Raw genomic sequence first — 26,130 nt, 5'->3', positions numbered from 1 at the left:
TTAACCCACAGCTACCCACCACCAGGCCCTCTTACATGTAACTGAAACCCACAGCCACCCACCACCAGGCCCTCTTACATGTTACTGAAACCCACAGCTACCCACCACCAGGCCCTCTTACATGTAACTGAAACCCACAGCTACCCACCACCAGGCCCTCTTACATGTAACTGGAACCCACAACTTCCCACCACCAGGCCCTCTTACATGTAACTGAAACCCACAACCACCCACCACCAGGCCCTCTTACATGTAACTGAAACCCACGGCTACCCACCACCAGGCCCTCTTACATGTAACTGAAACCCACAGCCACCCTTCACCAGGCCCTCTTACATGTAACTGAAACCCACAGCTACCCACCACCAGGCCCTCTTACATGTAACTGAAACCCATGGCTACCCACCACCAGGCCCTCTTACATGTAACTGAAACCCACGGCTACCCACCACCAGGCCCTCTTACATGTAACTGAAACCCACGGCTACCCACCACCAGGCCCTCTTACATGTAACTGAAACCCACAGCCACCCACCACCAGGCCCTCTTACATGTAACTGAAACCCACGGCTACCCACCACCAGGCACACCCTTACATGAAACTCATGGCTCGCCACCACCAGACACCCTTACATGTAACTGATACTGTAACAACATGATGGACAGAGAACACATGATGAGGAAGCCAATTAAACAGGAAGCCAGTTAAACAAGCATAAAACTTACTCACTCAACAATTGGTTTTAACCCAATGTTGTCATCTCAGATTGTAACCATGTCTCCTTCCAGGTGTGTAACACTTGTCAGCGGCCCATCACCGCGGACTCCCCCGGCATGAACCACGGTGACCTCCACTGGCACGCCTGTCCCCACTGCTTCAGCTGTAGTTTGTGCGGCCGCAGCCTCATGAACAACCAGTTCCTCCTCCGCGAGGGCAAGCTCTACTGCAGCGCCGAGTGCAGGCAGCGGCATGTCATGTACCCCAACGCCTCCTTTGCCAAACATTTGGCATCATCATGAACATGTCCTCAAAGCTGATTGGCCTTCGCTGATTGGACCATTTGATGCTTCCTTGTCTGTCATTGGATGATTTGAAGGTTGATTGTGGTGACCAGTGAAAATGTTTGACATATATTTATGAGTTAGTGCCAATATAGAATTGGATAGTTTGAAGGAACGGTGTGTGGAGATTGTATTTGGGTGTTCAAGTATTTCCAGGAACATATAGGGATGTATCAGTATGCAGGAATAGTCAAGGAACATCTTCAAGCTTGCGCTGCACACAGGATTCCTTGTCAGTGAACATCTTCAAGCTTGCACTGCACATGGGATTCCTTGTCGGTGAACATCATAAGCTTCCTGCTTGTAGGATTCATCAAGAAGCAGGTGTTGTCAAATAACATCCTCAAGATTGCTGCTGTTAAAAACGCATCAAGAAGCATGTCTGACCTTGAACATGACCAACTTCCTTGTCAGTGAGATACACAGAAGAGCAGGTTCAGTCAGTGAACATTGTCAAACTCACAGCTTCCAAAATATGTTACATGTCTTCATGTCTCTATTCACTGACCACATTGTTGTGGAATACGAGAAATATGTCATTAATATATGCCGTAATGTCTAATTTGTTAGTAATCATAATTGATAAACCATTACATGATCTTGACCCTGATTAATCAATACTCCTTTTTGTAAAGGACACTTTCTGAAAACCACTTTCATGTGAGTGTACAAAATCTGCATGTGCCGTATGAGGAAAGGGCCGAAGCATGTCATTTACGAAGGTATGATCAACCAACTCGTGCATTAGCGGCTTGAAACATTGATTTTCATTTATTTATTCTTTCTTTAACATTGTCATTGTTTTACCTTCAAAGTATTAATCACATTGTGCCTCCATCTGCTAGTCAGGAATCGACAGTCGTCTGTATTGGTGTTGTCTTTTCCTTCAGTATTTCCCGTCTATAGACGTTACTTCTGATGTGACAAGCACAAAATGTCCATGTACATAGTTCTTCTCCGGTGTTGTTTAATTGTTATGTAGTCTGCCTGTGCCTGTAGTTGCCAGGAGGTGTACAGCCTGTTTTCATCCTAACTGGGAGGGAATATTGTCAGTTTTCACAGAACATGTGGTTTAGCAAACATTTTTTATGCGTATGTGACAGTTTTCAAATACATTTCATGATCTTTATCATCATAAAATAGGGTAGGATAATATTCACTCTAACAATAGCACATGCTATCCGGGATATCCTTGCAGATCAGGTTCAACTATCTGATGCAGATCAATCATGAAAACAAAGTGAAAATTAGTATTCTTTAAAAATCCTCTCCTAGTGAGGATGAAGACAAGAGCCTGTGTGTGTAGTAGCTCCGTGTGTGGTGGTTTCTCTCAGTGTAGATCAGCTGGGGAGATACAGTCAGAGGCTTGACCAAACACAAAATAATAATACTGTCTTAAACATACATGTATAAACAATATTTTCGAAGGGAGTACGATAAAAATTTTAATCCCCTGGTTATTGGTTAGTATTATCATGTGATGCATATATAACGTCAGAAACCATTTAACGTATATAACGTCCTGATAAGAATGATGTCAGTTTAGATGTATTCAAACAAAAGCCTGAAAAAAATATCAGGAAATGAAAAAAACTCTCAAATTTGGAATCCAGGCAAATTTATCCTATACTTATGCCATCTTATGCTAGTCAGTGAATTGTTGGGGGAAGTGCATGTTTGCATCTGCTGTGGATGGCTGTATTTCTTCAGTTTGTAGAGCTGAAGTGAAGCATTCTGTGATATTTAGTAAGATTTTCTTCCATTTTTCTCTATTAAAACCACATGTTGTAGAGCTTCAGTCATGCCTTACCCAGGACGTACACAATGCTATGGCAGATCATACATGTACTCAATACGTAGTAGTGTAAGATGTACATATGTTGGAGCTGTTCATCTGTAAAGGAACAAGCATGCTCGTCTATAAGGGCACATTCATTTCTTAACAAATATATTTGTGAAATTTTCTTATGTTAACAGACCATCATCATTATTTTCTCAACATATTTATTTATATTTACTAATCTTAAATTGTGTTCATTCCTATCTGTACTTATAAGGCATGTTGATGAGGATGATTTTCACTTATTTAATATTTTACATCTTCATCTTTGTACAGTGGTGTCAGAATGATATCACTCAAACTTGGACATAGACTGTTGCCGTGTTTATTTAGAACAGGTTCATCCTGTTTTGGTGATATTGTCACATTGTATCTAGAAGTGAGTCAATTCAGCTCAGTTCAGTCTTTGTTTTGAAATATTGAGTGAAGTGAAAATATTCGTTACAAGTCTTCTTGGAAGTTCATCAAAATATTTCTTTTGAGTTTTACTAATTGCTCAAGTGAGACCAGGCCGGACTTGCTTCACAGATTACCTGGGTCAGTATTTCAAGATGATGTGTAGTGATAAATCTGGGTCACGCAGTCGTGGGATTCACGCAATGTCACTTCACATTCCCATGAAATAGTTATTATAATGGGGGATTATTTGGGCACAACAAGGAGCTGTCATTAGGGCCCGGGAAATTTACTACCCGACCCCCTATTACCCGACCCTACCCGGGTACCCACTGTAGGCCTCAAGAGTTGAGATATACATATAAAACGATCTGGTCATGCATACACTGAGGTTGACTGAAGCTTTATCTTTACTCAAACATATATAAGTCAGAACGAATGGGTGAATAATCAGAAAGAAATGTGAATAATTAGTGACTTGTAGTGTAAGCATAGAGTTCTGTGACAAGTTTCAGTACCCACTGACCCGAGTACCGAGTTACCCATCCCAGCCCTAGCAGTCGTGATTTCAGTTATTTAATATGTGACCAATAGTCACTGATCCTATCTTGAAAGATTTGTGAAATCCTTCCAAACATTTAGCACCCTGCCACTGGCAGCCAGTAAGTGACGTTGTTATGATCCTGTTGATGACAAAATCGGTGTGGGCCAATCACAAGAAAGTAAGTATGTCATCATTTCTGAATCCACAGATGCTCACATGTTAGTATATGTGCCTCTCTCTACCCCTTCTTCCACACACCCTGTTATTAGTGAAATGAACAATAATTTTAACTTAAATTTACAGTTTGGATGAGATAATTATGGCCAGTTAGAAAAGAGAAACATTATTTCTATAAACATTGTAGTCAAAATGCAGTCATTGTCCTAAAAATGCCTTGATTTAAACTAAATAGAGGGTTGAAATAACCTAATGGTCATCTTCACCATTTGTCTTTAGTGAATGAGTGAGTGAGTTTGATTTGACGCCGCTTTTAGCAATATTCCAGCAATATCACGGCAGGGAATACCAGACATGGGCTTCACATATTGTACCCATGTCGGGAATCGAACCCAGGTCTTCAGCGCGACGCGTTTGTCTCTAGAAATGTAAAGTTTCATCCAAGTTAATATTCATCCTTGCCTATTTTCCCCTATCGATTTAATAAAAAGGTACATTTGATGGCAAAGCTAACCATTGATATGGTGCATACAGTTCCAATTAATTCAGAATGGATTATTAAATATTGTCTTGGAGCATCATGTAAACAGGACCACCGGAGGATGGCAAAGGCCGAGCCTTAACCATGTGCCTTGTTATGTAGACACCTGACCTCCACTGTAGATAGAGACTAATATATTCTATACTCAGACAATAAATATGCCTTGGAATCTGGTGCCAAACTCTTCAGAGATTTTTTTACTTGTACAAATTTAATTTTATGCTTAAATAAACAACTTTTTTTGTATTTTGTGTTTTGTCTTGAGTGAGTTGATAAATTGATACTTCTACCATGGTGGGCTTGATCACTTCTGCATATTGAGTTTTGGAAGTTACATGTTTATTTTGTTTGTATGTTGTTTATCACCGCACTGAGCAATTTTCCAGCTATATGACAGGGGGTCTGTAAATAATCAAGTCTGGACCAGACAATCCTGTGATTGACATCATGAGCATTGATCCCCTCAATTGGGATCGATGACATGCATCAACCAAGTCAGCGAGCCTGACCACCCGATCTTGTTAGTTTGCCTCTTACAGCAAGCAAGGGTTGCTGAAGACCTATTTTACCCCGGATCTTCACGGAGAGACAAGCATGGGTTGCTGAAGACCTATTCTACCCCGGATCTTCACAGAGAGACAAGCATGGGTTGCTGAAGACCTATTCTACCCCGGATCTTCACGGAGAGACAAGCATGGGTTGCTGAAGACCTATTTTACCCCGGATTTTCACGGAGAGACAAGCATGGGTTGCTGAAAACCTATTCTACCTCGGATCTTCACGGAGAGACAAGCATGGGTTGCTGAAGACCTATTCTACCCCGGATCTTCACGGAGAGACAAGCATGGGTTGCTGAAGACCTATTTTAACCCGGATCTTCATGGAGAGACAAGCATGGGTTGCTGAAGACCTATTCTACCCCGGATCTTCACGGAGAGTCAAGCAGGGGTTGCTGAAGACCTATTTTAACCCGGATCTTCACGGAGAGACAAGCATGGGTTGCTGAAGACCTATCCTACCCCGGATCTTCACGGAGAGACAAGCAGGGGTTGCTGAAGACCTATTTTAACCCGGATCTTCACGGAGAGACAAGCATGGGTTGCTGAAGACCTATTCTACCCCGGATCTTCACGGAGAGACAAGCATGGGTTGCTGAAGACCTATTTTAACCCGGATCTTCACGGAGAGACAAGCATGGGTTGCTGAAGACCTATCCTACCCCGGATCTTCACGGAGAGACAAGCAGGGGTTGCTGAAGACCTATTTTAACCCGGATCTTCACGGAGAGACAAGCATGGGTTGCTGAAGACCTATTCTACCCCGGATCTTCACGGAGAGACAAGCAGGGGTTGCTGAAGACCTATTTTAACCCGGATCTTCACGGAGAGACAAGCATGGGTTGCTGAAGACCTATTCTACCCTGGATCTTCACGGGTTTTGGAAGTTACACTTACCATTTTCCTGAAATCATGAGTTTGATTTTCCTGGGTGATGATGGTATGTTTCTGGGGATGATGCTGACAATATCTAACAGATGGACGAATAAAAAGTGTGGAAATTCCCCACCAGTGGCTGACATTCAACTAGCATGAGAGTGTTGTATTGTGCGGCAATGTTATTGCTGCCATATTGTTGCAACTTGTAAACAATCGAATCAGGAGCAAACAAACTTGTAGTGGTGGCACGTGGTCCTGTGTACTGCACACAGGTCACAAATCAGGAAGCTTGGTCATGGAGAATAGATGAATGGGTCATCCAGCTGCTTGGTTCCTGAGAGTTTCCAGGGCTTTGGTCTCCCTAGCCAAGAGACTTTGTTTGAAACATCTCTGTTCACCCAGCAGCAAATGGATACCCAGTAGGACGAGATGGTAATGTGAGTGTAAACATTCTAGCACCTCACAAGGCAGCTTGGGTTGTATACTCCCCAAGGGGCTGAGAATGAAATTTGTCTTACTGTTCCACTGACCAGGGTAATGATGTAAAGCATTAACTTGGTGAAACAATCTGGTGCATTATAAACATTGAGAGCACAAGCATGGATCCACAAAGTTTGGATGCCGTGATGGATCCATCTCGCACATTGTATAACCATCCAATCCACATCTAAGTCAACTCATAACATTTTATTGAGAACTTGTTCCATGATATGCCAGACTGCACCTAACATGTCTGTACATCAGTGGAAAGAGTTGTTCAAGGTGTTTTCAAAATTCCATATCAATTAATAATCAAACACTAAAACATGATTGACATTTCTTTTATTTTCTTCCTTTGTGTTTTAAAAAACAAAAATTGGAAACTGTATCATCCAGTCTGCAACATTCTTGTATTGCATTCATGCATTGCTTTCTAAAATACAATAACAATGTTTCATTACTATACACAATGAACATGAATTATGCCATTTACACACACAAGTCTCTATTGTGCTTCACGGAAACCAAAACATGAAGGAATTTAAACCTTTAACCTTTTGTTTTAAATTCTTCCTGTCTGAAACTTCTACTTCAATATATCTCTGACCATCTCAGAAGTAGGAATACAATACCACCTACTGGGTATAGTAGATGCAACTCCAACATATTCTCCAATAGATGCCTGGTCTATCTCGAGACAAATGTTTCCTCCTCAGAGATGTGACTTATCTTGAGATAACTGCTTACTCTACTGAGATGTGACTTATCTTGAGATAACAGCTTACTCTCTACACAGACATGACTTATCTCAAGACAACTGCTTACTCTACTGAGATGTGACTTATCTTGAGATAACAGCTTCCTCTCTACACAGACATGACTTATCTCAAGACAACTGCTTACTCTACTGAGATGTGACTATCTTGAGATAACAGCTTCTACTCTGCACAGACATGACTTATCTCAAGACAACTGCTTCTTCTACTGAGATGTGACATCTTGAGATAACAGCTTCCTCTACAGAGATATGACATCTTGTGATAACAGCTTCCTCTCTACACAAACATATCTTATCCCAAGACAACTGTTTCTTCTACTGAGATGTGACTTATCTCAAGACAACTGTTGAGATCTCTGTAGGGGGAGATCTCAAGTTAACTACATCCTCTCTCCCGATAAGTGGCTCATCCTGAGATAACTACATCCTCTCTCCCGATAAGTGGCTCATCCTGAGATAACTACATCCTCTCTCCCGATAAGTGGCTCATCCTGAGATAACTACATCCTCTCTACCGAGACATAACTTATCTCGAAATACTGCTTCTTCACTGGTGGATCTGAAGGAGTTTCACAACAAGGGGCACATAAGGGACGTAAATGTGAATCCACATTTAACCTGATGATAATGTAATGGGTTTTGTGTCTTTTGATTAATGAGTTTATGGTCATGAAGTTAAAACAACCGGCTTGTCACTACCTACCGTGATACTGAAACTGCTTCCTTATGCAATAAACATTCAAATCATAGTTTGTCCAGGAACTATTTCAAATACATTACACTATTGTGTACTTTACTACATTGACCATAGAGTATTTGCTATGGTGTTTGAAAACAAAAGTTGGTAAGTCTTAGCTCAGTAACGGGAAAAAAACCTTTTCCATTTCATACACACTAAGGTGTTAAATCATATGAGGAATATTCTTTTTAACATATAGAATGCTGTCCAAGCAAAACAGATTTGTAAGAACGTGGTTTGGGGTTCAATAGATTTAGTTGTGAACATGATGTATTGATAAATATCTCACCAAATACAGATTGAGTATGTTCTCCATATCTACCTCATGTCGTGAGGCCAGAAAGCTCCTCAAATTTAGAACGTTTTGAAGTTGAAGTCTTTCATGTAATAATGTCAATTTCTCTCGATAGAATACTTCTCTTTTAAGCTAGAATACGAAACACCCCATTCCTGTCAAAAGAATCTTTAAACAACATGTTCAACACTCATTGAAAAATAATAGAAGAAACCAGTTTTCTACCTTCAGGACATAATTGTGTCGGCCACAGAAACATATGAAGTGGCAAAGTCTTAACAAGGATGCAATATACATGATATGTACACAGGGTTATATTATGTACTTATTTACATATTTACATAAGTGGAAGTCAACTATTCCTCTACAACAAATACTATGCTGTACACTGGAATGGTCTCCCTCCTATCAACAGTCCTGGTGACCATGACCATGAGTATCACGGTCACCTGTCTCTGGTGCCATGCATACACACCTCAGTAGTTCCTCCTCTCCAGTCTTCTGAGGTTCTTAGAACATATAATCTGGATTTCCATGCCACTGTAGTGCCTTCAATGGGTTGCCTACAACTGACAATTGAGCCTTTTGTAGCATATTTGCATAAAGGTCAAGGTCACAGGTCAAAGCCCATATATCCAATGCACTGCCACCTATGGAAATTTTGCACTTCTTAGCACCAAATGCCATCCAAATTCTAACAGAGTGAATAACTCCCTACAAACAACCAGGTTTTTTTCACAAAAACCTCTTAAGAGTCGTATCATGAAACACATGTTTGTCAAACAGTTCAGATAAAAGACTTTTGCAATCTAAATTCTATGCAACAGGGACCAAAGACCACTTCAGGCAGAATCCTAGACCTGGGTGGCACGTCATGCTTCCAAAACACTCGGGAAATCATTGTCCAACTATTGCACTTTTGATATAAAAAAATGTCTGTTGGCAAATCAAAAGTTTTTCTCTCAGTCTTTTGATCATATCGCTGGCAGTTATATTAAAAATTTAACTCAATTTGCAATAATTCATGCCGAGCCACTGTGATGAACGCTGCCATGAAGGCTGAAGTCACTTCAATCCTGATACAAATGAAAATGGTTTGTTGACTTGAATCTTAAGTTCTTCATAGTTGTAGAGACTTGTAAAGCTTTTCTCTCGAGACGAAAAAGTCCACTTTTTACAAAGACAAATAGAGTTATCTCCCCTTGTCCAAGAACATTCACAAGAAGTCTGAATCATCCTCCATGCCGAGAGAAGGACTGACCGGTGCTGACATCATCATCGGGTCTCCACTGACAGGAGAGTCTTCCTCCTCGATCAGAGAACTGTTGGTAGGTGTTGATGAAAACATGTCAGACTGATCCATTTCCTGTCTGGGTTGAAAGTTGACAGCACTAGGAGGTATCATTGTGGTAAGCGACATCATGTCTTCTGTGTAGCCTGTTGAAACCCCGTGGGCCTTCATCAGCAGTTCAAGTTGCTAGAAGAATATACAGGAGACATTACACACAGTCAAATATTAAGACAATATCACTGGTCGACTATATAGGTACATCAATGAACACACTTATATGTGTGATCGTTTGATAAATGGTAAAACCAAGCAGACCAGATCAAAATTAACAATGAAGTTCAAACTGAAAGTGAACTTATTGGTCTTTGTGATACGTTTACTTTCAGCCAAGGGTTGTCGTAACATCTAAATTGTTGCCAAATTTATCCATGCTCACATATAATTTGCCCTTCTGTGATAAGACATCTACTGGTATGAATATAGAATGTGTCACGAGTAAAAAACATAACATTATTCATTCCTGATTCCAGCAATTATAAGAATCTGTTGACATTTGAGATCTTCATAAGCAAAATAATTCCTGGTGATGGTGAAGGTCAAAGGGAGACAACTCACCTGTACTTTGAGCATGTATCTCCTGTTAGCTGCCTCTAGCTGCCTCCGCTGGTCTTCCAGCTGTCGCACTTTCTCCTGGTCTCGCTTCAGCTTGCGGATGTAGTCCACAGACGCCTTCAAGATAGACCCTTTGTTCTGTCTCAAGTCTCTGTCAACAGAGGAACAGTCCGGTCACAACACCCACAGGAACATTAAGTTCACCCTATCTCTACATTGCAGCAAAAGAGCTGAAAAGTGTTCGTTACAGTGATTTGCGAGCATACGTTCTTGCAGCATTCTCTATCTTCATGACATACAGATATCCTTTAGTGTATATAATATAAGTAGCCTCTCATCAACAACCAAGTTGGGCCTACCTAAATAGATTTTTGAATAGGGAAAACATTTACATTTATTCAGTTTCCCTGTCAAAGAATTGTATTTACTGCCTACAGAAACGTGTTAATGGTAGTTGCAGACCTTGAAGCACATATACACTTCATTTGATGGAAGTTACTTAGGAAATCAAATATTTAACAACTGTTGCAGACTTGCGGAAGAGTCTATTCTGTCAGTGAAGGGGAGTTAACCCTGAGACTACTTACGGATCACTAGATCTGGGCAGCATGGTCCCGAGCTCCTTGATCCTGTCATTGATGTTAAACCTTCTCCTCCTCTCAACTGGAAGCAGTAATTCAATGATATTGTTAGAAAGTGACTTGAAATACTCATACATGAAACCACAAGAACAGAACTGAAAGATAGTTTCTTGCTTGTTCTCAACACCTTTATCTTGCAAATACTTCTTACTCCAAATAAAACCTGAAGATGAAGATGTACTCGAAAAAGGAATCAACAAGAATTGCAGAAACACCATGAAACATTGAAGAGGAAACAGTGGCCTGAATCGACATCAGACACAACCAGCAAGTGTGACATTCCTTCATATGTACTTACTCATATTGTGGTTATCCTTTTTCTGGCGCTCCTTATACCAAGCCTTCTCATCATCTTCTGTGATGAAGCTTGGCGTCGGTTCTTTACGGAAAGCAGCTGGGCATGATGATGAGGACTTGGCGCCAGCTGAGTCGACCGAGTATGTGTTAAGGAGCTGAGATTGAGGCATCTGAAACAATGAATCATCATCATCATCACAAGAAAGAAAAATAATCTTACCTGGTGAATTCAAGAAAGTTGATATTCAAAAGTTATACATAGTCCAGAGGGAGACAACTTGATACGGCGCTTCATAAGATTGTCAAAATGTCAACAAATTTACCTTGTGGTAATAACACTTCCCCCTCATATTACTTCAGGGACCTTGCTGATTAAAAACTAAAAACGTTTTTTTTGTATTATCACAAGTAAGCATGCATATTGCTTCTGAACCAGTCACTGATAGAAGCAAACATCAAGATCCAACAACACTCACTACCATTAGATCATTTCTGGTAGTTACGAAACAATCATCTTGAGCCTTGCAGATGTACATCAGTTATCAGATAGTGGCACTTCTTATCTCCCAATACTGATCAGGCATGATACGTACACCACTGACGAGGGTTAAGGGTTGTATGCTATCAAACAATGTGTAATACTTTCCTCCTCATACTGATAACTGTGTACTCGGTGCTAGCGCTGTCAACTAGGTTAGTAGATCACGTTTACCCTGCAATTATCAGCTCTTGATAAACGACAGGTCAAAGTGGTGGTTACACTTGCACTGTTTGTACGCCATCTTTTATCACACTGGTTTGTTGAGATTAATCTCAGTATTTTATCAACTGCCCCCATTGGTTTGTTTTTTTCAGGAGGGGTTAAAACTTAGAATTACTGGACTATCCAACAGATAATTACTGGACTATCCAACAGGTAATTACTGGACTATCCAACAGCCAGTTATTGGACTATCCAACTTCTCCATGCAAAGAAATACTAAGACAAGTTCCTGGCCAGTCTATCCTCAGGTAATCAACTCTCCCTTAGCTAGCCTTCTCCATGGTATTGAGCTGTTTTTTGGCTGATCGCAGATTGTTAAGAAGGAGGTTGTCTTCTACTGACTGTACTACATGTACCATTCTAACTTTTTGAGTATGATGTGAATCTAAATGGTGTATTCTTGTAGCACTTACTGTGGATGACATTTGAGTGAGAGATGGTTCGATGAGAGTGAGGTCACTGTCCAGACAAGCCTCCACAGACTCCAGGCTGATGATGTCCGACAGGAAGTTGTCCACCTGAAAAACATCAGTGTCCATATGCAGATTACTACTTCAGACATTGCATTGCTTATTCTGACCATAACATAGTTGGTTTTCCAAATGTCACAACCTGTTGCATAAGCTACCAAATACATGTTGAGTTTTAAGAAAACATAATTTATACTCATTTGACAACAATTGTTATCATGGACAAACTTGTCAAAGGTGATCCTACAGGATTTCATAACTCTGAACAGGTGATTGATTGTATTAAACACGAACTGTGCTGTTGTAAAACTGACCTCTGATGTGCTTGTAGCTACACTGCTGAGCCCCATGGAGAGTGGACTGTCAGGATCTGCTGGGGCACTCCCTAAGAAGCCCAGATCCCCTGGGGCGGAGGTGCTGGAAACAGCAGGGAGGGACTGCACTGTCACAGGAACCTGACCCTGATTCAAGAACATCTGAATCTGACGCTTCTTGTTCTGCTGCATGTGGTATTTGGTGGGGAACTGTAGATTGGTCTCCACCTGCAACACAGAACACACCTGTACCTCCACAACCAACCACTGTCCTTCAGCACCTGCAATAGTAATGTCATACACTCAGTTCTTCATTCTAACTGCAGATAAATTTGATAATTAGGTTTGGCTTGACCTATTAGTTGAGAAGCTGCAGGATGTTCCAGAATTCCCCCTCAGCACTAGAGTTTGACTCCTAAGGTTTGTTTGGGGGGAATACTTAAGCATTACTTCTGTTGAAAAGTTGCTCAAAATTATCCTAATTTTGAACCAGTGAACCTATTTTAAGCACAAAATTACTGCTCATTATTCTTGTGTGTGGTCAACAATTGGACTTCTGCACTTTGGGACATTTACATCATCCAAATTAAAACATTCAAATCTTTCAGAATTTCATTCCAGTGTAAATTAGTGAGCAGTTGGCATATTTTAGAACTATTTTGAAAAAATATTTCAAAGAGAAAAGCTATATTCCAAATAAGGTCGTGAATATAGCATGGCAGAGCTAGTGACGATGAATAACATGGGCAGCTAGTTCAAGCAGACGTCATCCCTGCTTCCGTCTGCTACTTCCTGCCATTAGTAAGTGCACTGTGGTCAAAGTGTTAAGTGCATCATCATGGAGAAGTACACAATGTATTGTCCTAATAATACACTGTAACCAAGGTGATAAGGTCAAGGGTCAACTCATCTGGGAAATCACTTCAGTTTGAGATGTGACGGTTTATCAAACGCTCGATCATTGCATACTACTGACGTAACATCACAAAGTGAAACAGGACTGAACCAAGGCTCTTAGCTTCACGGAAACTGGGAGTATGGCTAGATTCCATAACACCAGACAGTCTGATATTCATTATTCTTTCTATTTCTCTACATTATTATTATTTATGTAGATGTTTTTTTGGTAAATGTTCAATCCTAGAAGTGAATATACACATAGGATCATACACTGCTTTATGTTTCAATGCTTCAATTCAAAGCAGCTGTTGATCCAGCTCTCAAAACACGCCTGTTGATACACATGACTGCTGATACATAAATAACATAAATATCTCCAGGAAAACATGAATACTAGCATACAATAGTCATATAATCAATATGAGTTGGGGTGCACATACATTAGACCCAAGTATACAGAAATTAACACATTCGGTATATATATATATATATATATATATATATATATATATATATATATATATATATAGAAAACTATATTTAAAACGAACACCCTTATAACGAACTGATGGATATAACAAACTATTTTTTGGTTGTGTCCATTGTATATATGCTTATAATGAACTACGGTTATAACAAACTTAAATTAGTTGTCCCTTTGAGTTTGTTATAACCGTTCACTGTATGTTACTTCCAAATCACAACTTGACAATTAACAGCTACAGCTCGCTACACTATTTCATCATATTATACAAAGGAAATATTAAATGTTATTAGATTTTCATCCCACCTGCCTCACATTATCTTACTGTCTGTCGCAAAGTACCTAAAGATGAAGAAAATAACTGAGTTTGTCTTCCTTCCTTACTTGATGAAATTCACCATACCAAACACATGCTTTATCCCTAAAGCCACAGAGCTAATATACACAGACGTCTTGAACAGTTTGTGTAATTGCCCAAATTATAAAACAATTTAGAAATAAATGTCATATTTTTTATTGCAGGGTACTTACATCATTGATAAATTAATCTTTGTAAAAAGATATATCTTAGCATCTGTTATAGTACATATACAGATCAATAGTGCCAAGTGTTAATCAATATCACTATGATTAATTTGTCCACAATTTGTCATTATCAGTTTTTAATTAAATATTTTAAAAAAGTAGTTGGGTACACACCCTTAAGACTTGTGGCGGCACTTCTGTAGAGGTGACGCTGACGGTCGGCATGTCAATGGTTTTTGAGGGCACGCTGGAAGGTTTGAACGATGATGACAATACGGTCTCTCGCTTCTCCTCCTCAATCAGCTGCTGCCGCATCAGCTGCAACCGCAGGTTGGTTCGATTGGACATGCTGGCATTCCGAATGTCTGTCACTGGACTGAAATAATAATGTACAGGGTAAGACGAGCATGATAACCATTATACCATTTCAGTTTCTAATTAAACACAATCAGATTCAGACATCATATAGCTATATGCCATAGCTACATTGAAGTTTTGTTTGTTTGTTGTTTAATGATGCACTCAGCAATATTCCAGCTATATGACAGCGGTCTGTAAATAATCAAGTTTGGACCAGACAATCCAGTGATTGCAGTATCTACTGTTCACATCCTATAACATAGCAAAGAACAATTAAGATTGAACTCAAATACAAAAAATACACATGAACAATTTTATGGCATACAGTTTTGGGAAAAAGTGTAATATGATTTGTTAAAGCTATAAAATAAATCTCAATTATTACGTTATTGTCTCTGAAAATATATAATATTGACAGAAACAAGTAACTCCTTTTAAATAATAAAGGAGCGCCAGTGTGATGGCAACATGAGGAAAATCTAGACTTGCTTCAATTAGGAATTTTGCATTACAGGAAGGGCTGGGCGGAAGGGAAAATAATACGGTTATGGGACTGTGAGACAGACAAGAATAATTATTAAAACTTCAAAAACAAGAGCAAAAAAGACTAAATGAAAAGAATTATACCCCATGTCAAGTGTGTACCTCATGTTTCCGTATGTCACAATGTCTCAACAATATGATTGACATAACTGTGTTACACTGGTAATAAATAGTTGTGCTAAGGTAAAACCGAAGTGTAAGTATTCGAGGAAAACTTCCTCCCATGTACCTGGGTATTTCCCTCACACAAAGACTACTGCCATGCAGGGCAATTGTATGTCAAAGTCCTTTTCCTAAAACTACATAAATATTTCCTGCAGTCACTTCAGAATCAGCAATCCTATGAAACACGTCCTTGACAAACCCAGTGCTATTTCCCTGTTCAGAAAACACTTCTGTGTTATATATCTGCATATCTACACTGTTAAACTATGTTTTCCTTGTAAAAGCCCACTCTTGAGTGTTAGCCAATCCACATTACTGGGTCAATGAAATAGACCATATCTTCACTGTCTACCTATTTACAAAAGGATTGCTTGCTAACAACAGAAGCATCCAGTTTTCAGACAAGTAGTGAGTGAATGTTGTTTGATGCAGCTCAATGAAAATAAGAGGCCAATAACATGAAAATATGCATGATTCTGAAAAACGCATTACACCAGCATTTTCCGTATGTATTGTGATACATATACATTAGTATTTCAATCGTGGTGTACTGGTATACCAGTAACATCGCACACCTCTACTAATTCTGAGTACAGTACATATCATTCTTACCAAGTAAGTTGACAAAGCAGACACAGCAATCTGACGACATGGCCACAACCTCCCTAATCATTGATAAACACTTCTGTGACCTTGTCCAGCTATGATGTGCCATGTGTGGCCACGACCAAGCCAAGGTCAACCCTTCTCCATCAAAACAAGTGTATCAATACTATCCCTCCACCTGATTCCACACATGTGTCTACATATCACCAACAACTGCTACTGTTGAATATTGGTGACGACATAAAACTTTCACTAACAGAACTGGATAACTGTTATGTTTCTTCATGTGATAAACAGAAATTATCATGTTGTCAATCCGGTGGAACGTCTATGTAACAATTAGATTATGACTGATAATATGTTTCCATCACTGAAATGTTTTCTTAAATGTCACATTCTAGAGTACTAGAGATAAAAATGAGCCACTAGGCTCTATATCTCATCGGAATTTTTCGGGAATATTTGCAACATTACTTTACAAAGGTCATAATGAACTTGATAATTGGTAAACATGAAAAGAGAAAAAGAAGTAACAGACATTACGCTACAAGAGAACATCATAAACATTTCATTCTGAAACATGTTGAATAATAGCAACAATTGCAGATTTGATCAAATTTAATTGAGTTCTGTTAAGTTTAGTAGAGTAACCATTGCTAGGACCTTATACATAAACTTTCAATTCTTTAACCCTGAGGATTCAGAGGTATAGAAAATGCAGTAAATTTAGATAATCATGTCAAAGGCTACAGCAGGTTAAAAACTCACTTGAAACTCTGTTCAGTGGAGTTAAAGATAAAAAATATGATGTTGCTCTAACCAAAAAGAAATCTTTTCTTTTTTAAACCTAACTTACAAGGAACATGCTTCACCAAATAAAAGAATTATTTACAGTAAGATTTCCCCCCATCTAAGACAATAATTACAATGTGCAAACTTGTTAGTCATGTAATTTTCAGTCTTAAGAATGATACAGCAATATTTTCATGAACAGAAAAATGTCAAAAGTGTATAATCAAGTCAATCAATTTCAGTACATACATGTGAAAACGAAAAGACACCATCAGGATTGACATGATAAACTAATTTACATTAGAACATAACATAAGTTAATAGGTCATCAAAGATATCTGACAAGGACTGCCTATCTCACAAAACAGCACATATCATTAACTACAAAATACAATTTCAGCAACAGGAAATCGCCATACAAGGACATAGATAACAAAGTCCTGTCAACCATGAATCACCTGCACAATAAACCACAGCCAAAGACCATTCAAACAAACAAGGCAGTCAGTGAGTCTTATCTGCTAACTTCACCAATCTAGGACAGTATATCATAAAATTTCAACCTTATGAGTCACACAAACAGCTGTTAAAAACATGTCACAGTGACAAACTGAGCCAACCGTGACATAGGCGTACCTTGTCCGCTGTCGTAAACACTGATTTCTCCGTTTTCGAGGTAAAGTTAGATCTACGGGTTGGTTCCCGCTCCTGGTGTCTGGTGGACCATGCACCTCCATGGCCACACGACTAATCCAGACAATGTACCACACATATCTAGGTCACACTGAACTTTGATAGTCCAACCCTATCATCCAGTAATCACCCCAGTCATTTAAATTCTACCTGCTAACCTACTGCTTATATCACTGGTGCTATGGCCGGCATTTACACACGTTCACTCCATCAACTTACTACGGTTACAAGAGAATAGAAATGAGGAACTTAAAATACACTTGTTTGATTTATATTCACAAAGAGTTGACAAATATTTCATTTCACTTTAATATTGATATTAACCCCAAAATGCATAAATTGTATTCATGTTACTCGTATGCAGTGTTTATTGTTAATTTGTAATGTATACTTAAGGCTGAAGACAATTAGGACTGCCACATGTTAAATGGAACCCATTGTGGTATCATTAAGTGCAGTGTGTGGTGATATGAAATAACATATTGATTATACTTTAGATCTGAAATTTGATACATGAATAAACTTCTACTTCAGCAACATATTCATAGCAGTCTTTCCATCCAACAGATCAGGTTTCTTACTAACTGTATCAGTCCATCCTCATGGACTCTGCCCTGTGTGTTAAAGAAACAGATAAGGCTTATCAGGTAGACAGCAATATATATCAACTTAACACTCCTGTGCTGCTCAATACGTTCGAGTGTTACCACTCATTATCTCTTATTGCTTAACACTTTGTTTGTTTGTTGTTTAACTCTGCACTTGGCAATATTCCAGCTATATGATGGCAGTCTGTAAATAAACAAGTCTGGACCAGACAATCCAGTGATTGACATCATGAGCATTGATCTATGCAATTGGGATAAGATGACATGCATTAACCAAATCAGCGAGCCCGACCACCCAATCCCGTTTGTCACAACTTACGACAAGCATAATCGCCTTTAATGGGAAGCATGGTATGTTTCACACTTTATCTCAAATTTTAATCTTGTCACTAAATTCACTTCGTTCCATGCAGGGTATATAATCATTATTGCACATTTATTTTATTTTACAATGTCAATGTAATTACTATTATTTACTGCAATATGTAACGGGTATAGCAAATCCGGAAAGTCTTGCCCCATGAAATTATTGCGCGTGGCTAACACTGACCTAAACTGTATCAGAAAAGTTTTGCAACACCCTGTTACGTTAAGACTACCAAAGATCAAATGTTATTTTTGATAAGTAGGAAGCGCCATAATTAAAGGTACCTCAGTGTTTTTTTAAACTATAGATGTGTTGTTGTTGACATGGGAGGTTGGAGTAGCGTGTTTATCTAGCAGTATAGACTGGCTGGCGTACTACACAGTGTTATTGGATAGTGAGTGACAATGCCTAATTAGAGAAACCTAGGATGTGAGGGATTATTTATTTACTCATGTACTGGTTGGTTTGACAATGTGTGAAAGAGAATGAAAAAAATATGCCTCCTTTTGTCTTTTGTTTGTTTGCAAAAATGACTGCGTCATGAAACTATTGGGAGTGTGCGTCACACAGTTTTCGCAGTATTTTCCTGCTCGCAGATCTTTCCAGATTTACAGTAGCATTCTTAACTGATAAGACAACAGGAGATTATTAAAATAAGAAAACAAATCCTCACTTATTCTTTATTTTTTTTTTCTACCTCGTTTTAATACCATATGTGATTGTTCATTAAATGTTGAATGAAGTTGTAAAACTTGTTATAATACCTCCATGTCAGAATGATGAGATCTGATTGGTCTGCCTGATCATGATAAAATACTGTGTAACCCACCTTTGAGGGTAATAAAGTTTTCAGCAGGGGAATATATCTCTTATACCCCGCCATGAGCAATACAGGCTGCACATGGATTTCTCAGAGGCAGAATAAATCCTTTATACGCTTTCAAGCAAAAAGCTGCATGCTTTTTCCGAGTCAATGGAAGTCAGGTTATATAGCACAAGTGAGTGAGTGAGTGAGTGAGTATGGTTTTACGCCGCTTTTAGCAATATTCCAGCAATATCACGGCGGAGGACACCAGAAATGGGCTTCACACATTGTACCCATGTGGGGAATCGAACCCAGGTCTTCGGCGTGACGAGCGAATGCTTTAACCACTAGGCTACCCCACCGCCCTTAGCACAAGTTAACCTCAGCTCAACGGAACAGCTGTTTTCTGTCAGTTTAGAATTTGTTTTAATTTTTTTAACAATGTCACATTAAAACATGTCAGTAAGATAAATCCGTTGTAAGTGGCATAAAATCTACACAGGACGCATAAAACCCCTGTACCCCTCATGAACCTGCCACAACTTATATTGTACATTGTTCAGTTTGAAGGCATGAGCAGGTGTTATCAAGATAGGGCAGATTAACTGATATATGATATTTTAACTTGCATAAAACATGGATATATATGTATATATTTCTATCCATAACTTGACAGTATTTAAGTTTTCGCAATTTGTTTCTTAATAACAATAATAGATATAAAACTGTTATTCATAAAGCATACATCAGCTTAATGACATGGTTTCATCAGAAAATAGGCTAGGATCGTAAGCTTTGATTGATTTAGTTATCATTCATGATTTTGAATAAAGCAAACAACAGCCCATGTAAATATAGTCCTAACACATGACCATCAAATACAACAACTTACTAAACATGCATCACGATTTAACAGGATTCAGGCACAAATAGGCCATTATTGAACTAAAAACAGGAAGTTACTTAAATGTATTCCAAAACATTTAAAATAGACATTGAAGGTCATCCTTCATGCCGAGACCTATGAACCCTGCAAAAACCTTTCCACTCAAGCAAGCAAAAACATGAGAATTGAACACAATGGCTTGGACAGCAAAGCCCACTCATTAATATGCAGGGGCATTTGTCAGCTGACGTTGCCAAGTCATCCTGGGGTATTTATAGCTGCAGATGTACCAACACATCCAGCACTCATTTCCTTTGGCAGGAGACTTTCCACGAAAATATCAAAGTGAAACTAACATCAAAACCTAGGAAATGTATAAACCATCCTCGTCACTTGTGTACACTGGGGACGAGAGGAGGGCACTGTTTGGCTGTGTTCCAAACTCACAACAACTGCGCATGTACATCATGAAGTATGGTACAGACAAACTCAATATAGCCACCTGCTACCAAGTGATGCGTACATTGCTGTCAACAACCGCAACACATGGCCATCAATCTGATACTCTTTTAATTGATTATGTCAGACTTTTAAGCACAATCGATTTCTTCATGATTTCCTCTCCAAAATGGCTAGATCTTAAACATGTTTATGTTACATGAGATAGAAAATAATGAAGGCTGATCTGATGACTAGATTGCAAGGTTTCAAAGGTGTTTTTAATTTGTACATATCATTATTACATAAACAAAATACAGAATGATGAAAAAAATCTTAACCATTTACACAGTGACATGGTGTTGTGTACTTAAATTTGGCTAAAATCTGATATCAAACTTCAAAAGTGCTGCTTCAAAATATGTCAACGTTAAACACTAAAAACTTCAAAGTTTTTTATCTATTGACTTGTTTCAGTAGTATTCCAACAACCATCATTGCAGGTAATTGCAAGACGTAAGCCATAGATGAAGCCCTGTGAACGTGATGTACACTGAAATGTACATGACAGCACATGAAATGAACAACCAACACACTTTTTGTATTCATTTATTGTATTATGCATTAGGGCTGGGACAGGTAAGTAACTCGAGTACCCGTGTCGGGTGGTACCCACAGGACTACCCAGACCCGTGGTTAGTCCTGTGATATACAGTTTAATGACAAAAATTGTCTAGAAATCTATGGTTACAATACAGGTCACTAATGCACCCATTCTTTCTGACTTTTCATATGGTTTAATAAAGATATACCTTAAGTCAACTTCAGTGTATGCATGACCAGATTGTTTAATACATGTATATAAATACGTTTTAGCGGGGCTATGGTAAAAAAATTCCCTATAGGACATTTTGTACATCTCTTGAGACCTACAGTGGGTACCCGGGTAGGGTCGGGTAATAGGAGGGGTGGGTACCCGGGTAGTAAATTTGGACTCATCAAAGCCCTATTATGCATGCAATTTCACCGATAAAAGTTCTGTAGTGAGACAGAATAGTGAAATCATTTACTGAGAATGACCTGTGTATTTACGCAGCAGCACAACTCCCTGCTGATGTCATGTGTCTCATTACTTACACAAATCTAGGACAATCAACAGCTTCCCTAATAAATCCTGTCCCGACAATCTGACAACTTCACTTCCACTGCCATTGTCGCTTTCTCTGATCTCACTGATAAAATTTGTCAATTTTCATCACGTACAGCCCAGACAGAAATGAATCATACTTTGCCTACGCAAGCAAGGAAAATAACTATAGAAACATGTCAATGATATTACATTGCTGCAGTATACCAATCTACACATAAAGTGCACCGATCCATGAACCAGATTGGATCTCATATCATATAAACAACCTGTTAGAACTGCATGGACAATATGTCACGTGAATAGACATTGCACCAGCATAAACCCTGCACACAAAATAGCTTTTGCTTCGCCACATAAACTCCACTTCAACTCTTTAACTGCTGTATGCCGGCTGTCCCTGAGTGTGAGGTCAGGCTTTAGTGAATAGAATAAGTTCCAATATACACTTTGCTTGCTGTAAACTGCTAAAATAAAACACAAAATGTGGAATGAGTGGACACAATGGCTGCTGAGGAGTGATAGCATTTTCTTTAAATCTAAGCTTGGTTGTGCAAAGACATCTTGTCTGAAGGAATATAGTTTTTCTGGTCAGAAGACAAAATATACCAATTACTTTCATAACCACTTCTTTATTGACTACTTTATCTTTATTGTCTTTATTTGCCCTCCAACTGCAAATGAATTAAATAAAATGGGCCCCAGTTTCAAGTTAATCCTGTAATGATTCTAACTGGGATAAAAATTAGCCTGAGAAGATAGAGAAGTTGGCCCAAATAGATTCAGCATAGAGACATTATCAAGGAACAAAACCTGAAATATATATATCTACTTGTACATTTAGCCCATTTAACTTCCCATGAACACTTATTTCAACTTATGGAAATATGCAAGAGGTCCTGTGTATTTGTTGTTAGAAAAATATCACATGCAAAAAAATAATCTTGTTACTTCAACCATCTTTTCTGAAGATATATTTATTAAGGGTGTGGATGCAAAATACATAACAGAGAAATAAAATAGATAGATATATAAAATAAATATCACAACGGTGAATATAGCAAACAGTAACATCAACCATTAGTTCAACCACAGGAGTCCGTATCTAAAAATAGACGCCCTCATGCATATTCATGACCACCCTTCGCGTGTGGAGATGGTCATGAATATGCATGAGGGCGTCTATTTTTAGATACGGACTCCTGTGGTTCAACTATCCAGTATCATGTTGAATATTGTAAACATTCATATCACTAAAGTAGTATGTTCACTGTTGAGAATAACTACTATGTTTAAAGATAGCAACAATGTGATTATGAATGTACTGGTTGTAATACTAGCATGTTACATAGTTACACAACTCAAGCCATTAGTGTGTGACTGAGTGAGTGAATGGTTGGTTGGTGGTGTGTTGTTTAACGCCGCACCAGCAATATTCTGTAAATAATCGAGTCTGGACCAGACAATCCAGTGATTAATATTATGAGCATCGATCCACGCAATTGGGATTGATGACATGCATCAACCAAGTCAGCGAGCCTGACCACCCGATCCCGTTAGTCGCCTTTTACGACAAGCATAGTCACCTTTTATGGCAAGCATAGGTTGCTGAAGACCTATTCGAGTGAAAATTACTTAATGCAGCAGTCAGAAATATTCCAGAAATGTCACAGTGGCTTGGAAATGAATAAATCTGAACCAGACAAACCAGTGATTGAAAGCACGAGCAACCACATACACAATCAGGACAGATGACCTGATGGTCTTAAGTCTGCCATTTTGACAAGCTTTTGTTTTGTTTGTTCTTTAACGCCGCACTCAGCAATATTCCAGCTATATGACAGGTCTGTAAATAATCAATTCTGGACCAGACAATCCTGTGATTGACATCATGAGCATCGATCCCCGCAATTGGGATCGATGACATGCATCAACCAAGTCAGCGACCTTGACCACCTGATCCGTTAGACAAGCAGGCATAGTGAGAAATTTTACTGACATTTGCTGCCGACTTGGACCAAATGTCGCCTCTGAGCATGTCTTGCTAAATCCCTGTACTCCTTTGAATTTGATATTAGGGCATAGTAAGAATACTGCAGCCATAATAATGTGTATGGCATGAGGGCTTACATACTAGATCAGACAAACCAGTAGTTGATAGTGGGAGCACTGATCACTGGGGTGAGATCATGATGACACACTCCATTTCGTTAATGTACTGTCAATACTAGGACCACTTGATTGCACCTTAATCACCCCAAAGAACAATCACTGCTGCTGGGAAGAGTTTTCAAATGTTGGAACTAGTTTTCCTACAAACATAGTCCATTTCATTGGCATTATAAGAAATGTTTACATGTGTGACAGACATGCTTCACAGACATGCTTGACACATATCACTTTATGCCCACAGATTATTGGAGTTCACACTACCACACTATGACATTCAACCCCGTATTTCATCTACATGTTTATACAAAAAGAATGCCTACAACGTCTATAATTCAGTGGTAAAGCATGACCACAACATCATATGTATTTGATTGTATTACTGACAATATGTCCAGACAAAGCATATCAACAAATAACAACTGTAAGAAAATGACATTAAAAAATAGACATAAAAAAGGAAGGTTACAGGAGTGTCGGATATTTAACCATTTTTTTCTATTCCACCGAGAAATTCAACTAAAATCTTAATGACAACATGCAACTAAATACCACAATGTTGCCGGCACCATTTACTCATTTGAAAAACATTTATAAGCATTTTTTGTAATGAAATACTCTGTGAAACAAAGATATATCCTGTTTCATTCAGCATTTCACTACAGAATCCTATTTATCTGGGTTAAACATTTAATAATCATTATGTTGAAAACAGTCAACCATGTACGGATATAATATAAACTAAAGGAATAGACCATAATCCATTTCTTTCGATTTAAAAATGGGCGGTATTAAGAAATTAATGAAAATTGGACTGCCTGACAGTCAATGGCAACTTGCATGGTTAACCGCGGACGTTCAGTGTTGACAGCTTTGTCAAGTCGCTAAACAAACAAATGTCACTTTACTAAACACATCTATGACTGTATCTGGTATCGCCACATTAGCATATCTGTGTTAACTCGGTGTGTTACGCAACTACTTTCGAGATGTCAGCCACAAACGGGTCAAATGTACTGCTATAATCTGTGATCATGTGTGAATCGTGCGCGGACCATTTGAGAGGGCGTTTCAGGATGGCTGCGTCAGCCGCGTACATCTCACCTTTCCGTCACCGTCGTGCTCTTCAACTCATAGTAGGCGCTGTCTGAAGAGTTCTCGTCCAGCCCGAGCAGACTCCCCAGGTCGGTTTCTATGCCAGAGTCCGCCATTCCTTGCATTAGGTTTCTTAGGTTTTAGAGAAAATAAGCGTCAACTAGGGTAGATTCCTCTGCCCCAAATGCGTCTGGCTTGCGTAATGATGTCTGATTGGCTGTTCAAAATCAGGTGTGTGGAAAATACGAGCTGATTGGATGGTTGAATAAATTCGTCATTGGCTATATTTAGTAACATTACATCAACTTAAGGGGAATTCCCGTACGTGCTTTTGGAAAGTTTGAAGGTCAGTTTGTGGGATTTTTAATGAAAGTAGATCAGTTTGCGCACATGTGATAACAGAAAGGGGTATTGTTGAATTATTACAACGGAGGCAAATGTTTCCTCATAATCGTGGAGATAAGTAGGGATTTATATATCACAAAACAGAACATTTTTGGGGTGGAGAAAGTATGTCTACCGAGCTTACAGTGAAACGCTCATCACACGGGGAATGCAGTGAGAAAGTTTTTCATTAAAAAAAATGTCGCTATCATCTTTTCGTTAATATTTCATTACATTTTATATCATATTCACGTCGGCTTGAATTTCTACTGCGATTATATTTCTAAACATATTATTCATTCATGTATTTTTGTATAATTCTGTTACTTTTCTGTTAGTCTTTAAATCAACAAATCGAAGATGCGTGATAAGAGCCCTCTCTCAGAAAGGTCTGCATGATATAAGCGGGAATGTTTAGAAATCGTTATGTTGTTGTTTGTTTGTTTGTTGTTTAAGGCCGCACTCAGCAAAATTCCAGCTATATGAT

General features: G+C 38.8%; 2 protein-coding genes across 4 annotated transcripts in view; one reads left to right on the top strand and one right to left on the bottom strand.

Annotated features, from left to right (window-relative positions):
- The window catches only part of LOC124140116 (testin-like), an 82,700-nt gene extending 77,894 nt beyond the window's left edge, over positions 1–4,806 (top strand). Inside the window, exon 7 of the mRNA XM_046507502.2 lies at positions 790–4,806. Within this exon, the coding sequence (XP_046363458.1) occupies positions 790–1,020 (231 nt within the window). The 3' untranslated portion in view covers positions 1,021–4,806. The remainder of the gene's footprint in view (positions 1–789) is intronic.
- Positions 4,807–6,801: 1,995 nt separating this feature from the next.
- The window catches only part of LOC124140115 (microphthalmia-associated transcription factor-like), a 37,330-nt gene continuing 18,001 nt past the window's right edge, over positions 6,802–26,130 (bottom strand). The window contains exons 1-8 of one of the 3 annotated variants that reach the window (XM_046507500.2): positions 25,269–25,472; positions 14,760–14,961; positions 12,677–12,904; positions 12,306–12,410; positions 11,131–11,299; positions 10,779–10,854; positions 10,195–10,342; positions 6,802–9,765 (exon numbers count right to left, since the gene is read on the bottom strand). In XM_046507500.2, coding sequence (XP_046363456.1) covers positions 9,505–9,765; positions 10,195–10,342; positions 10,779–10,854; positions 11,131–11,299; positions 12,306–12,410; positions 12,677–12,904; positions 14,760–14,961; positions 25,269–25,384 — 1,305 coding nt within the window. In that variant the 5' untranslated portion in view covers positions 25,385–25,472 and the 3' untranslated portion in view covers positions 6,802–9,504. Of the gene's footprint in view, positions 9,766–10,194; positions 10,343–10,778; positions 10,855–11,130; positions 11,300–12,305; positions 12,411–12,676; positions 12,905–14,759; positions 14,962–17,687; positions 17,804–25,268; positions 25,473–26,130 lie in introns of those variants that run through there. The other 2 variants (XM_046507501.2, XM_046507499.2) reach the window with 2 other exon arrangements.

Source organism: Haliotis rufescens, unplaced genomic scaffold (genome assembly GCF_023055435.1).
Source record: "Haliotis rufescens isolate VD_foot unplaced genomic scaffold, xgHalRufe1.0.p SCAF_23, whole genome shotgun sequence".
NCBI lineage: Eukaryota > Metazoa > Mollusca > Gastropoda > Lepetellida > Haliotidae > Haliotis > Haliotis rufescens.
The sequence above is the reverse complement of the archived record's forward strand: the minus strand, read 5'-3'. Positions and strand labels throughout refer to the sequence as shown.